This window comes from Cajanus cajan, chromosome 10 (assembly GCF_000230855.2).
Source record: "Cajanus cajan strain Asha chromosome 10, NIPB_CcT2T_4, whole genome shotgun sequence".
Classification (NCBI taxonomy): Eukaryota; Viridiplantae; Streptophyta; class Magnoliopsida; order Fabales; family Fabaceae; genus Cajanus; species Cajanus cajan.
Genome location: NC_138526.1, coordinates 47,690,916 through 47,706,598, shown reverse-complemented (window position 1 = coordinate 47,706,598; position 15,683 = coordinate 47,690,916). Strand labels below are relative to the sequence as shown.

Genomic DNA, 15,683 nt, shown 5'->3' with positions numbered 1-15,683 from the left:
CAAAAGAAACAGCCAAGACCAGTGAGTGAGGTTATTACATTATGGGAAGCAGAGTGAGCCTCTTGATCTTGTTCCTCGTTCTTTGTCATAGCTTGTCAGTGACAATGGGGCGGTTCTGGAGGAAAGAGGTGGAAGAGAGAGAAGATCCAGACAAATTGTTCTTGATGCTCAAATCCAAGCGCGTTGCCAAAACTGACGCTGGGGAGATGAGAGTGCTCGAAAGCTATGGTGGTAGGGTTTCGGAGAGAAGCTTGCACATTGGTTTCATCACTATGGAACCAAGGTCCCTCTTCGTTCCTCAGTACCTCGACTCCACTATGATCATATTCCTGCGTTCAGGTATATATCTATCGTTATATATACATCCACGCATGCATTTTACGTATGTAGGTAATTAACTTTTGTGGCATGCATGCATGCACAAAAGGAATGAAACTATTGTGTTGACATTGTACCGCTTTTCATGTCTTGTTCTCTGCTAATTTTAAGATGCAACAAACAATATATAGAGCCCATTAATTTGTTGTGTTCCATTTATAAACCCGAGAGAAGTTTGTTGGAAATTTGAGAATTTGGGAGTTAACTTGAACATTGGTTCCAGGGGAAGCAAAGGTGGGATTCATATACAGAGACAGGTTGGCAGAAAGGCATTTGAAGATGGGAGATGTATATCAAATTCCAGCAGGTTCTGCATTCTATCTGGTGAACATGGAGGATCAAAAGCTTGACATTATCTGTAGCATTGACCCCTCTGAGAGCTTAGGAGTTGATATTTTCCAGGTACATCCGTAATAATCAATAACTCTCTAGTGTTTTATATAACTTTGAAGGAAAAAAAAAAATATGCCACTCATTTGACTTTGACAAATCTTGCTAGATATTAATTCTTAATGTTAATATCTTGTGCTGTGTTGCAGTCCTTCTATATTGGAGGAGGAGCCCATCCAGCCTCAGTCCTTTCTGGATTCGAGCCTGAAATCCTTGAAGCTGCTTTTAACGTAAGCTAATAACTTTGTTAATTGTATAACAGTTTGGAGAACCAAATCACCAAACCTGCACACACAATACTAATGTTGAAGATTTTATAACCATAAGAAATATGGTTCAAATACAAGTGGATAACAATTTTTACATTACACACCATAGTTTTATAGGATTGAGTAAGATTTTTCGCTTTTAATAAAACTTAACAAGAGTCTTTTATAAACTGACGCTGCAGGCATCAGGAGCAGAGTTGAGAAAACTCTTCACTAGGCAATACGAGGGCCCAATTGTGCATGTGGGCGATTCACATGCCACAAGCATATGGACCAAGTTCCTTGAACTTAAAGAGGAAGATAAACTTGAGCACATGAGGGAGATGATGCAAGAAGAAGAAGAGGAAGACGAAGTGGAGGAAGAGGAAGAATCTGGTGAAGAAGAAGAGCAACAAACAAGATGGTCATGGAGGAAGCTGTTGGAAACTGTATTTGGAGATGAGGCGGTGAGGAGGGAGAAGGGTACTAGAAGACCCCCTCGCTCTTGCAACCTGTATGAGCGAAAGCCAGATTTCGAAAACAGGTATGGCTGGAGCGTTGCTATTGATGGCTCTCATTATTTTCCACTCAAAAGGTCTGGCGTTGGGCTTTACCATGTGAATCTCTCAGCGGTATGCAATCAATATTTGGATTTATTTAGCACCAAAATGAAAGAATGAAATTTATGTGTCATGGTGGTATATGGCAGGGATCAATGATGGCACCCCATATGAATCCAAGGGCAACAGAGTACGGCATAGTGCTAAAAGGGACAGGGAGAATCCAAATAGTGTTTCCAAACGGAAGCAATGCAATGGACGCAGAGATAAAAGAAGGGGACGTGTTCTTCATTCCAAGGTACTTTGCGTTCTGCCAAATGGCATCAAGGGGTCAACCACTAGAGTTCTTCGGCTTCACCACCTCGGCTCAGAGGAACAGGCCACAGTTTCTTGTGGGTGCCACGTCACTGATGAGGACCATGCTGGGGCCCGAGCTTGCGGCTGCGTTTGGCGTCACCCAAGAAACCATGCGACGCGTCGCCAATGCACAACACGAAGCTCTGATTCTACCCATAACATCATCATCATCGGCTTCTCATTCCCATTTTCCTAGTGCTAGCTACTCAGAATAACATCCAACTTAACATTCACCTTCTTTTTTTTTTTCTTTTTTTTTCTTTCCTCGCACCTTTTCTTATCTAATTTTATGACAATTGAGACCCTACGTAGTCAATAAAGTCAACTGTTTTCATTCACCTAAATTAATTGGTTTCTCCTTTCAAAGTTTAAACACTTACTATTTACTTTTTTTTTTTTTTGGGGTAATATTTACTAGTTATTATGCTCCCTCCACTCCTGTGCATAAACTAAATAATAAGTTATACTTGACAACTTATTTAAATTATGAATTATTCATATGATAATTTATAAATTTGTCCAAACACTTTTATAAGTATTTATAAAATAAGATAAATATAAATAAATTATTTATAATTTCTTTCGAACCAAACCTTTATGCACGTGACTCTCTTCATCTCTTGCAACTTTTGAAATTTGTTACACAAGACATTTTAGATTAGTTGGGCAAATCGTCAATCTAAAATAAATCAATTATTTGCGCAAAATAAACTATAATGTTGACGCCGAAATTCTTAATAAGAATTTATAAATTAGCTGTATTTTTTTTACACCAAATTAGTTGTATTAAGATTTATAACCAATCTAAAAAAACACATTATAAGCTTTATGCTTTAAATAATGTGCTCATATTTTTTTACTTGCTCCAACTTTTAAAGTTTTGTTTTCTAATTTTCAAGACGTTTCAATCAGGGCGAAGGGAGCGAGGAATTTGGAGGGCCATGGTTTCTCCTATTTCTTTAAAATGTACCTAAATTATTTTAAAAATAATTTTTTGGTCTCCCTCAAATTTATAAAATAAAATAGTATAAATTGATAGATAAAAACTATAATATTAGTTTACACTTAGAAAAAAATAGATAAATATATGTAAGATTAATATATAATGTGATAGAAAGTGTTCTTACCAGAATCAGGTCGGTCCTTCAAGTTAGATTGATCATCTTCTCTATCTTGGTCTCACAAGAAATTATGAGAGATTGGTCTTTGAGGTTGGTCTTCAAGATTGGTCTTTGAGGTTGGTCTTCAAGATTGGTCGCCCTTCTCTAAGCGTCTCGGATGTACCTACAAAAAAGACTCCGACGATCAAGTTAGTTATCTGGGATTATCCAATGAAATGTATATATTTTTACCTGCTATTGTCCGTTTTCCTTCTCTGTGTAACCGTCATTATTACCGTTAAATTAACTACTTGATATTATGATTCAAGCTTAGACGGGCCGAGTTGGCAGACCAAGTTGGTTTGAACTCGTTCGCTATTTGACCGAGGTTGGTACATAAAGAAAAATAAAAATATATATATATAAATAATAATAAATTATTCAAGATGTTAAAATATTTATATATGAGTGTTAAAAAAATTGAACCCGTCAAGCCAAATTTCTAGCTGCATGATTTCAAGGAATATATTTGCAATTGAATGTATCCCTGATGTATAGCTTCGGTCTCTCTCTCTTTTTCTTTTTTCTTTATACACCTGCTTATTTTTATTTTTCTGAATATTAGTGTATTCATCTTTCAAACCCTAGTTCCATTAGGTGTTCTTTATAGATATACATATTTTGCTCGTTCATGAGGTAATGCTCTTTCTCTTTGATTGTGACTTCATTTTCAAACCTTAGTTTCCTCCTTCATTTCAAATTCTAACCTTAGTTTCCTTCTACTTTCTATAAATTACAATAGAAAATCATGAACTTATTTTTTATGGATACATGGGTCACATGCAATAAATTTGAGTTTCTTTTTTTTGTTCATTTGATCCGATAGGAATTCAATTCCTTCCTCCAAGTTAGCTATCGTTCTCTCGTTTTATTTCCCATTTTGTTATCATAAATCTCACACACAAGTTATATTTATTCATCTTTGATAAAATCTTCTACGCCAGTTTTATACACAACACTCATTTTCTGCCAAATCAAACCTAGAAATTGCTAGAAAATGAGTGTTGAATTGAACAAAGTAGCTAGTGGTAGTAGCTTTGTCGGAGCTCGCCAAATATAACGTGGGTGAGGGTTTATAATAAAAAAATATAGAACAAAAAAGAGAGAAAAGAATTTAGATTAAAGGAAGGAAATGAATTCCTATTAAACAAAAATAAAAGGTGAAAATAGAAGTTTGACCTTTCATTTAAATTTTTGGCACTTTGATTCTTTAATTTTTAAAAAGTTTACATGTCTCCATTGATTATATGTTCATCATTGTTTAAAAAAAAAGATTAAAATAATTTTTTTAATTTATATAATTTTACTTACTTTTATTTTTAGTTTTTATAATTAAAAATAAGATTTTTTTTACTTTCGATATTTACCTTTTTAATTCTTTTTAGTCTCTAGAATTTAAGCTAAGTTTTTTTAATCTTCATCATAATGCCTCAATGATAAGTGTCATATATTAGAATATAAAAATAACACTAAATATCAAAAGATTCAAAAGAAATACGAAGTATTGAGAAATTTAATTTAAATTAACTTCAATAAATAAATCTAACATTATACATAAAAAATTAAATTAATATATCTCACATTACGTCAATAGTCAATACGAATTAGATAGCAATACAAAAAAAAATTAAAATTAAAAATTACAAATTACAAATATAAAGATTAAAAAAATTTATCTTAAATTATAAAAAATATATATATATAAATTAAAATATCTATTTTAAATTATAAAACTAAAAAATAAGATAAGTAAAATTACACAAACTAAAAATATATTTCAACCAAAAAAAATAATTATAAACTTTTTTTTCTTCTTAATTTTACCTAAAAATTATTACTCCGCATTGTTAACTCACTTTCTTATTGATTAAAAATTAGAGAAATTATATGGTACCCATATTATTTGGGAGGTACCGGTACCGGTACAGTTATAATTATAATTTTATTTTATATTTTATATTTTTAATAATTTTGTTAAACAATATTTATGATAATTTATTCTTTAAATTTTTAAATTATTTAGTCATTTTATTTTTATTTTATATATTTTAATTTTATTTGTAATAATATTATTATATATTTAAATAGTTTAATTTTAATAATTTTTAAGTATATTTTTTGTCTTTTCACTTAAAATTTTTAAATTTTTATATTTTAATTTAAATAATTTTTTAAGTATATTTTTGTCTTTTGTCTTAAATTTTTGAATTTTAATATTGTAATTTTAATAATTTTTTATTTTTATTATTTATTAATTCTTTTTTTTAATGTTTTATAACATTATTGAAATTTTATAATTTAGATTACTCATTTTATAATTAAATTAATTTTTTTTAATTTTAATAAGTTTACATAAAAGAATGTATTGAAACTCTTCGATGATCTTTGAGAGTACAAAGTTGAGAGTGAAGAGAGAAAGTGATTAAATAGAGGGTAATATAGAAATAATAGTGGAAGATACATAAATCCTCACGCGCATAGCACGTGCCTGAAAGATCTGCACACAACATTTTGTAGCGGCAGAGAAGAAAGGGTAGCGTAGTCGTAGATCAGCCATGAGCACGAGCACGAGCATGAGAAGAACTCACACTCTTTCTCTTCTAACTATCACAATAACCTCTCTCATTTTTCTCTCCTTATTTCCTCGCACCCAATCTGAGGTGATAACGTTAACCTCTGATACATTTACTGATAAGGTACACCCATCGCTTCTATTCTTATGTTTCGTCAATTAGGTTACTACTTCGCTCAATCAATTCAATAACCGCTTTTTCTGCCCCAATTTGTAAACCCCACTTCTGTAGTTTTTTATCCAATTCCAAATTAGGCGGTATCGGATTTCCCCCTCTCGAGGGTTTTTATTTTTTATTTTCTGTTTTTAATCTTTTTAAAATCAGAATGATATTCTACCCAAGATGCGGATGATGTACAAGTTGTTTAGTTAGGGGTTGGTATGCGACAAAAAAAAAAAAATCTCATAGAGAAATAAACTTATGTGTATACATATGATTTCCTTTCTCAATTACTTTTCATTTGTGTGTGTTTAGATCAAGGAGAAGGACACTGCATGGTTTGTGAAATTCTGCGTCCCCTGGTGCAAGCATTGGTGGTTACTTCTTTTTGTCTACATTTGATGCTGAACATACTGTTATTCTTCTTGTTGTTTTCTGACTTGTGAGATAATGATAATGGTTGCCAGTAAGAACCTGGGTTCGTTGTGGGATGATTTGGGGAAGGCAATGGAGGGAGAAGATGAAATAGAGGTTGGAGAAGTCGATTGCGGCTTGGACAAAGCAGTCTGTACCAAAGTTGATATTCATTCATATCCCACCTTTAAGGTTTTCTATGATGGTGAAGAAGTAGCCAGATACCAAGGTAATTTCAATTTTCTTTTTGTTTGCCAAAATATGAATTCTGCTCAATTCCCTGTATGTTTCAACTTAATTCACATGTGCAAGCTTAATCTTTCACTTTTAATGACCATCCACAACCAATTATGATTTGTTGATGTTTCATGTTTGTTTATATCCCTTGATTTCTGGTGTTTAACTTGCCTTGGATTGGAATAAAAATATTAGAGCTCTTTTGGGGATCTTGTCAAGTTTGGAAAAACCAAACAAGGGATAAACTCAATCATTGCATCTATATGATCTTTATATGCACATCATGATTGTGGAAAGTTAAATAAAAAGTTAGCTCATCACGATGGCTCTAACCTCTAACCTAACCCCCATGCAAACATTCTGCTGATGAATGATGGTGCAAGGATGCACTGCCACCTTTCACTTGTGTTAAACAATGATGATTGTCAAAAGAGTTTGTTAGTTACAAGAGATTATGGTTTATGCCTCTATGGTAATAACATGGGTATCATGTATCCTCATAAAGTGTGTATTTCCCACAACTAAGTTCAGTTATTCAAAGCCTTTTAGTAAAATTTTCCCATTACATTTAGAAGTTACTCAAGTCACGCCCTCATGGGTACTTGAAGGGACAGGCATCTTCACTGTGTGAACTACCTGATAGCAGTAGATTTAATCTTTTTGTGATTTATTTAATCATCCCTGAAGGAAGAAATATTTTCTTTAATAAGCAAATAATGGTTTTTTTATTATAGACTATTGAATTACTTATTCTTTTGAGTTTTATATGATTTATTTAGAGGACACTTGAAATATAAGGAATCCTCTTATCTCAACCAAGGATAGGGCGATAAGTGGTAGATCATAAATCTAATCTTATTTTTTGCTTGTGGTGCAATTGGTCAGGTTCAAGGGATGTTGAATCAATGAAAACCTTTGTTTTGGGAGAATCTGAAAAGGCAGCAGCAAAAGCACTTGAAAGTGATAAAGAATTATAACAACTTTTGAGGTACGCTGCCAGACACCCACCCCCTACGCCATTATACTTGGTTTCTCTCTATTATGGAGTCTTGTAATAGTAGTGCCCAAGGGGGGACTTAAAATCTTGGATGACGAAGCCAAATCAATGTGTTTGGTAGCCATCTTTCTCTGTGTTTAACCTCTGATACTTATTTTTGGGAGAACTGCAATATAGGATATTTTAGTGACTAATTATCGGTTTAGGATGAATTAACTGGAAGAATGGTTAATTTAGTCAACATAAAAACTATTTCTCCATTCTTTTGGTAATATTTTTAAATTTGAAACATATTTGCCTCCATATTCTAAATTATAATTCTCCCTTTAATTTTCCATATGATGAAGTTACTTTTATATGGTGTGCCCATTGATTAGTTATAGTTTCTTCAGGTGCAGTCATTATCTGGTTTGCGACTAGCTCTTTACTACAGGTGGTGCACGTCCCAGATTAGTAATCACCTTTGGGTTCAGACTGAGACATCATTCTTCTCTGTTCTGATCAGCATTTGTTTGTTTGACCTAGCAGTTGTGGATTAAGAACTAATCTCGTACACTACCACAATTTCTTTTATACTCCACAATTTTCTTTCTTAGGTTTACTTATACTCTATAAAATTGATAGTGGGTTGTCAATCTTAAATTCTTAATAGTTTCAATACAATGATCAATGATCTTTAATCGAAATCATACTTTAGGATTTGTTTATATATCATTTGGTCTTTTGAGTGCTCATTTTTAAATGGGATTATACCTTCCTAATATCCTTGAATGGCCTTCTTATGTGCCAACAAATCTTGTTGAAAAGATGTGTTGGTAGACAGTGCATGCAGTTGTATCGCTGGTATAGAATATTTCAATGGATTTTGCACTAGAAACTTTAAAAGTAGGTTGTTATCATCTCCTTTTAGAACAAGGAATGTATCCTCCATTTGGTCGACTTGAATGTTCAATAACCTTCTTTTGCGAGCAGAGGAAAAATTCTTTAGGATGGAGCAAAGACAATCTGGGTGCTATTTTGGATTTACCAATACTAGTTTAAGCAAAAAACAAAAAGGATGCCGAAAATTTTTGAGGTCCTTGATGTTGGAAAATATGTAGACATGCATCTATATGTGGACAGCAAGCGAAAATCATAGAAAGTGTAGTGTCACTGTTAGCTGAGGAAGGATAAGGAATTCCTGACTGACTATGTTGATGACAAGCTAATTACTTAATAGGTTGAACTTTCGATAATTAGTATGGTTTCTGCAAGTTCTTATACCTACTGTTGGCCGAATAGTTGTGTATTTGAGCTTTCAAAATCCCTTCATATAGTATTCATTCCATGGCCTTAGTCTAATAAATTAATAATTCAAGATTTTCCCGTACAACTGCTGTACCACAAGCGCGAACCTGAAATTTCTCTCTCTAGTAAAAATAAATACATAAAGATTACTTTTAGAAAACGCGTGCTTTAAACACAATAATTCAACTCCCCCGTCTTATGACACATACCTTTTTTCTTATATATAAAATTCGATTACTTGATTCATCAAGATTAATTAATTTAGTTAATAATAATAGATTTATCTTATTTATATTTTTTTATAGAAATTATCGTTATATTTTTCTTTTACATAAGATTTAATTACTTGATTCACTAAAATTAAGAAAAGTAGTTAATTTAGTTAATAATAATAAATTTATCTTATTTATAATTTTTTTAAAACTATCTTTATATTATTTTTTTAATTAATATTTATATATTTTTTAACTAATTAGAATGTATATTTTTATTATTTATCTCTTAATTAATACTCATATTTCTCATAATCAATCAAAGTACTTTTTTTTAAATAAAAAATTGGTCAATGTATTTTACCAAATTAAGATAACACACATTAATTAAGGGTATTTTAGTATAAGAATAATTAATATGAGATAATATGAATTAGATATTTTATAAAGAAACAAATAATTGTACTAAATTATATTTTATAAATAGAAACAAAGGTAATATTCGTGTATATTATTGACATGTCAAAAAGTTTCATATTATTTAAAAAACAAGATCAATTATCGTTTATAAATATTATTTTTTTCTTAACTCATCAAATCACCTATTTAAAGATAAAATCATAACAGTCTAACAAGCATTAAAGTTGATAATATTTCAGACATGATACACCTAATAATACATACTTATGAACTATCTCATTTGGATATATATGATAAGTAGATATTTATATATTTATGAATATTTTCTATTAACATGTGTATCTATAGACATTTCTAACTACAAAATTTTAAAAGAAAGTTAAAAAGTTAAAAAAAAATTAAAACTTATATTTATATTCAAATGAACAATTTTGAAACATATATTTATATTAAAAAATAATTAGGAATTTAGGATAACTTATTTTATATATAATTAAAGACATTTAAAATTTTAGATACCCATTAGGACAAGTAACTTGTTATATATGATACCCATTTGGTTTTCAAATCTAACCTGTAGCAGATTTTATCTTCAAATATCCCACAAATAATTTTACGCTAAGCTACACGATGTTTGTTTTGTTGTTGGCACACATTCTCGCGCAAAAGAGATAAGAATATGAGAGGGGACTTCTTGCATTGATAACCATTTCAAACTGAAATCAAAACACTACCAAGTTTATATAGATGGTTTTGAACAGTAATGAGAATGTTCTAAACAATGACATGTGCTGCCATTGTTTTGGTATAGGTCAAATTGAAATAGATAAATTAGGTAATAAGAACACATGATGTCATGACTGGCCTACATCCAAATATTTGCATAAATTGCTTGACCATCTTCGGTAACTTTCTGCAACTTTGTTTAACTGAGTTAACTTCTAATAAATTTAGCGTGTGTTTGCTTCGGATTCTCGACGTGAAAATTCACGTTTACATGAAGTAAAAAATTTAAACTTCCACGTAAATTCAAGCTTAAACGTGGAGAGAGAAAAAAAACTTACGTTTGTAACTCAAAATCAAACACGCACTTAATCAAACTACCTTATTTTAAAATTTGAATTCAAATAGTGATAAATGTATAATATAGAAGCTTCATTAACAAATCCTTGAAGATGATACCCTATTTGGTGCGCCGAGTTTGCTTCAAAAATATAATTGTCATACAACATTACTCATCTATCTACATGTACGTATCCTAGGACTTTACTTTGTATTATATTTATTCTCGTGCCTCTGGGCATACTCATCTATCAACTCCAAACTTTTTGTGCTTTTGAGAACACTTGTCCTAGTTGTTGTCTTTATTCAAAAGGTCAAATATTTATCCTTTTCAGGTTAGACTTTTCAAACTGCTTTCATGCATTAGCTCACAAGTCACTGTCAACTTACTGCCATTGAAGACGGTCTCATAGGCGTTAAGATACTGTTTGGAATGGTTATCTTTGGAGGATTGTATTTCCAAGATTTTGATGTCTGTGGTTTAAATACCAAGCATTATCATATCATCATCCGCACATTATTTGAAACAAACACTTCATGCACCAAATATCAAGAAGCTAAAGAAATTAGTTTTAGACATTTAGCAACTATTCTTTTGGTCAGTCACTTTCTAATAATAGTTCATTCTTCTTGATGTGAAAATTATCAATTAGTTGGAAGTTGATCATCATGCTTTAGATGAGAAGCTATTAGGAAATCTCACTCATATCAGATGATTTGTATTTTGATTTTGACACAATAATGTGTCAAGTTGTCTCGTACAAGAAAAATCGAATGCAACATAAGATTAAAACAAGTCAAACTTAAACCTTTTTGGTTTATCTTCGTTTATCGCTTTTGTGCAATTCCAAAATCTATATTAGAGCAACAAACCACTGTTGGTTAGTTTTTCTGTTTAGTTTGTTTCTGGCCTTTATCTATTGCTTTATAAAGACCATCTATCTTGTAATTCAGATACAGAATTGTCATTCAATAGTATAGATGTATTTCAGTTTTACAAGTTATCTCCGATAATATGGTATCAGTTTTCCACTATTTCCAAGTTAATTGGAGCTTATTTCCACTAGGAGGATTGTGGATGCAAACTCTGATTCATGGGCTTGAGATCTTAGCATTACCACAGAGACATCAGGACCCTTCCAACTTAAGAATTATCATACCATGTTTAGCATCACCCCCATCAGAAGAACCCGTTAGCCTGATCAATTCAAAATCTTAAAACTGTTTCCATGAGAAAACTAAAATAGATTCATTCTTGAGCTTTTTAGAGTACTAGACAGGACAGTGAAAAATAAAGGAAGCCATGAGAGCAAAAGGTAGAGTTTAAATCAGTTTAGGTACTTTCTCAAACCAGAATCATGAAGGGCTAAGTATAATTGCATACATACAATCCCAAAGGTAGCACATACTACAATTATATTATTTCCTGCATGAATATGAGATGCCTGCAGAAGAATTAGTACCATGTAGTGTTGTCAATTAGTAAATATTCAAAAGAGTGTGTTAGTAATATCTTTTTCACAACCAAAGCCAAGAAGAGTACTCACCTTGTTTTCCATATTGCTTCTCTTAGTCATTTTTTCTTGATTTTGCATATGCAAAGGTTTACCATGCAGGAGATATGATGCTAGCACCAGCAAGTCCTGCTCAAGGAAGGTAGCTAGGATGGATGCAAGTGACAGCGTCATCTCTCCTGCGTGGCAAACCTTTTCAATGCCATAACCATAACTACAGCTTCAATCTTCACTATCACTATATATCATGTATTCTAGGCCAAAGGACCAACCAATAATATATAGACCAGAATTTTCACAATTATTAATTTGCTTATCCCAACTTGGACTCTCTCACCTCAGTACATGGTGCTAAACTGAGTAAATTCTAACCACAAAGGTGCATAGCCATTTTCTAAATCATTATTGTTTGCATGTGTTTTCTTGATTGTGTGGTTCGGATTCACGTACAGGACTGGTCTTGTACAGAAATATAACAGCGATGTTTAATTGGTAACAAAAGAAGAGTGGCATGCTTTGTTGTTATTGTAGCATGTGGTCTGGATTCCAATACCTTAAAAGTGCCATTTATGATGAGGTCATGGCACTAGCGTCACCTGCAGACACATCAACGTCCACAAAAAACTGCTGCAATAATGACATTATGGCCTTGTTGGCGTGCTGTAATGTTCACCAAGTCTTTCATTTTCATGTTGCCCTGTATAGTGAATGGATTCATGCAATGACATTTGATGTGTGTATAAATTATCTTTGCATTCATACTTTAGTTTAGGCCATTTGCATATATTATTGCATTGTTTGAATGATTTTATCATGTATTATTTTTGTTTTATATTACACTTTTGGTTTTCTTGTTTTTCTTTGTAAATAAGTGTTTTAGGTGCTTAAATCATTGTTTAAAGAGAGCAAATATCAAGATGGAAGAGTTGAAGTTAGAAAATTCCACAAACAAGTTGTGGGCTTGGGCCAAATGAAAAGAAGAGGAAAAGACAACTCTTAGGAATTAAAAAAAAAAGTATGAAAATAAAAGAGGAATAATTAGAAGAAAAGAAAAAGAGGAGGAGGAGAACTGATAGTCAGAGAGAGGAACGACTCATCAAGAGAAGATCAACTCACCATCGGAAGATGAACGTCAGTCTCTTTTAGTTTTTCCTTTTTCATTATGCAAAACTAATTTTCTTTTTGTTAGAGTATTGATGTAATATTCTGGATCATAATTTCTGAACCTTTTCAATTGATGTTTGGTTAATTTTAATTATCTCAGTATTCTATCCATGTCTCTAATGTTTATTCTATGAACAATTTTACAATTGAGAGATTGAGGATTGTTTATGATTATAGATAGAACAGATTAGGTTTTGTCACAATTGGGAAATTGGGCATATCTAATTAGTTTGTGTTTAAGATGATAATTGTTCTTCATGATTCTATTAAATTTCATAATTGTCCTAAGGAATTGGGGATTAGGGTTCAATGAATAAATTTACTTGCCTAAGGGATTAGGGGTAAATAACTCTTAATAAACTCAAGTGAGTAATTACAATTCTTGCATCAATTGAAAAGGATAAGAATCTATAGGAAAGAATATGAAATCAATTCTCTAACAACTTTAATATTGAGTGAATTTTTTTGTTAATTTTCTACATTCGTTGTTCCATCTATTTTTCAATTGCTCAAAATTAACGTAAATTAGTAATCTAGTATTCAACAAATTTAATCCCTGAGGACGATAATATTATTACTACAATAACGATTGGTACACTTGCCAAATGTGCAACAAGTTTTTGGCACCGTTGCCGGGGATTGAATTTTCTGTTGATATTAGTGAGCTAATAGACTTGAGATTTGAGTTGTAAATTTTAGATAGTTCATCCTGTTCTATTTTATTTTTGTTTTTATTTTTTTTTATTTTTGTTTTTTATTGTTGTTATTATTTTTGTTATTTTTGAATTTTTGTTATTTTAGTATTTTGTGTCTCTAAGCTTTTTATGTGAGGTACTGTTGCCCCGGAGGATTTGCTTTTTGATCCAGAAATTGAACGTACTGCTAGAAGGAATAGAAGTAGTGCAAAGAAAAGAAGGAGAGACAAAGCAAGACAAGTACAAGCACAAGCACTACCTAATCAAACAGAGCAAGCATCAACAATGGCAGAACAGCCTGTGAGGAGGACCCTTCGGGACTATTCTACGCCAGATCCTAATAGTTACAGAGGGAGCATTGTGAGGCCTCCTATTTAGGCCAATAATTTTGAAATTAAGCCTACACTGTTACAAGTCATCCAACAAAATCAGTTTGGAGGTGCAGCTTCTGAGGATCCAAATTCTCACTTGGAGAATTTTTTGGCTATTTGTGATACCTTGAAGATCAACGGAGCTACTGATGATGCAATCCGCTTGAGGCTTTTTCCTTTTTGATTACGCGATAAAGCTAAGAGTTGGCTTCAGTCACAACCTCAAGGGAGTATTTCTACATGGGATGATTTGGCTACAAAATCTGTGAACAAATATTTTCCTCCATCCAAATCAACAAGAATGAGAAATGAGATCACTACTTTTGTGCAACAAGAATCTGAATCCTTATATGAGGCATGGGAAAGGTACAAAGAGCTAATCAGGAAGTGTCCTCGTCATGCTTTACCAGATTGGTTGCAGGTGCAAATTTTCTAGAATGGCCTTTCACCCTCTTTTAAGGCAATTTTGGATGCAGCAAGTGGAGGGTCATTTAATTTGAAAACACCAGAGGAAGCTTTGGAAACTCTTGAATTGATGGCAAATAATACAGTGAATATGCAGGTTGATCGCCAAAATAGGAGAGGTGGAGTATTGGAGGTTAATACTTTGGATGCTATCTTAGCTTAGAACAAGTTGTTAACCCAACAAATTACTGATCTGACTCAACAGTTGGGTAGTATGCAAGCTAAAGTTATTAATACATCCTCCTTTGGTGTGTGATTTTTGTAGAGGAACGCATCAAAATGGTGAATGTCAAGCCACTCAACAAGAAGCACAGGTTAATGCATTGGGGCAACAACAGAATCAGTATTCTAATAACTATAATGCAGGTTGAAGAAATCCACCAAATAGACCTTGGGGTGGACCAACACAATCTAGCCAACCAATGCCTCCTTACCAATATCAAACACAATCTAGCAATCAAGGAAGCAAGATGTCTACTTTGGAGAGTGCTTTAGAGAAATTATCTTTGCAAACCTCTACCTTTGTGGAGCAAACTTCCAAGACTAGGACAAATTTCAAGAACCAGGAAGCTTCAATCAGAAATTTGGAGAATCAGATTGGCCAAATTTCAAGACAACTTTCAGAGAGACCTCCTAGTACATTTCCTAGTGACACCATTACCAATCCAAGGGAACAATGTAAGGAAATTCAATTGAGGAGTGGAAAGGTGTTAATGAATAAGAAAAAGAGTGAGGTGGAAGGAGAGAAAAGGCAAGGAAGAAATGATATAGAAAGAGTAGAAAAAAACATAGAAGAGAAAAAGAGTGAAAAAAATGAAAATGAGATAAATTGTGAGAAAAAGAATGAGGGAGATAAAAGGCAAGTGAGTGAGAGTGATAAAATGAGAGAATTTGTTCCTATTGTTCCATTCCCTCAAAGGTTGAAGAAAAAAGAGCAAGAAAAGCAATTTGCAAGATTTCTTGATGTCTTTAAAAAGCTCCACATCAATATTCCGTTTGCTGAAGCATTGGAGCAAATGC

General features: G+C 32.3%; 2 protein-coding genes and 1 non-coding gene across 4 annotated transcripts; 2 read left to right on the top strand and 1 right to left on the bottom strand.

The window, feature by feature from the left end:
- Positions 1-2,271, top strand: LOC109805682 (vicilin-like seed storage protein At2g28490). Its single transcript, XM_020367851.3, has 5 exons — positions 1-339; positions 602-780; positions 918-998; positions 1,220-1,648; positions 1,726-2,271. Exons 1-5 carry the CDS (start codon positions 42-44, stop codon positions 2,146-2,148), a joined length of 1,410 nt encoding a protein of 469 aa, XP_020223440.1. The 5' UTR covers positions 1-41; the 3' UTR covers positions 2,149-2,271.
- Positions 2,272-5,568: 3,297 nt separating this feature from the next.
- On the top strand, positions 5,569-8,182 carry PDIL5-1 (PDI-like 5-1). 2 transcript variants are annotated; one of them, XM_083065757.1, is made up of 5 exons: positions 5,569-5,789; positions 6,141-6,199; positions 6,293-6,468; positions 7,362-7,464; positions 7,872-8,182. In XM_083065757.1, exons 1-4 carry the CDS (start codon positions 5,649-5,651, stop codon positions 7,451-7,453), a joined length of 468 nt encoding a protein of 155 aa, XP_082921883.1. In that variant the 5' UTR covers positions 5,569-5,648; the 3' UTR covers positions 7,454-7,464; positions 7,872-8,182. The 2 variants fall into 2 exon arrangements, with proteins under 2 accessions (XP_082921883.1, XP_020224110.2); XM_020368521.3 differs by having other exon boundaries at positions 5,572-5,789; positions 7,866-8,182.
- A 6,314-nt stretch (positions 8,183-14,496) lies between these two features.
- Positions 14,497-14,603, bottom strand: LOC145952930 (small nucleolar RNA R71). Its single transcript, XR_014430437.1, has one exon. It is a non-coding gene; the product is annotated as a small nucleolar RNA R71 (small nucleolar RNA).
- Positions 14,604-15,683: the final 1,080 nt, after the last annotated feature.

What these genes read in the sequence shown, in the direction of transcription:
- LOC109805682 (XM_020367851.3), top strand. Translation starts at nt 42, where the DNA reads ATGGGAAGCAGAGTGAGCCTCTTGATCTTGTTCCTCGTTCTTTGTCAT. An exon ending in GATCATATTCCTGCGTTCAG is followed by an intron (nt 340 to 601) that starts GTATATATCTAT and finishes CATTGGTTCCAG; the next exon opens with GGGAAGCAAAGGTGGGATTC. An exon ending in ACCATGTGAATCTCTCAGCG is followed by an intron (nt 1,649 to 1,725) that starts GTATGCAATCAA and finishes GGTATATGGCAG; the next exon opens with GGATCAATGATGGCACCCCA.
- PDIL5-1 (XM_083065757.1), top strand. Translation starts at nt 5,649, where the DNA reads ATGAGCACGAGCACGAGCATGAGAAGAACTCACACTCTTTCTCTTCTA. An exon ending in CTGATACATTTACTGATAAG is followed by an intron (nt 5,790 to 6,140) that starts GTACACCCATCG and finishes GTGTGTGTTTAG; the next exon opens with ATCAAGGAGAAGGACACTGC. An exon ending in GTCCCCTGGTGCAAGCATTG is followed by an intron (nt 6,200 to 6,292) that starts GTGGTTACTTCT and finishes AATGGTTGCCAG; the next exon opens with TAAGAACCTGGGTTCGTTGT.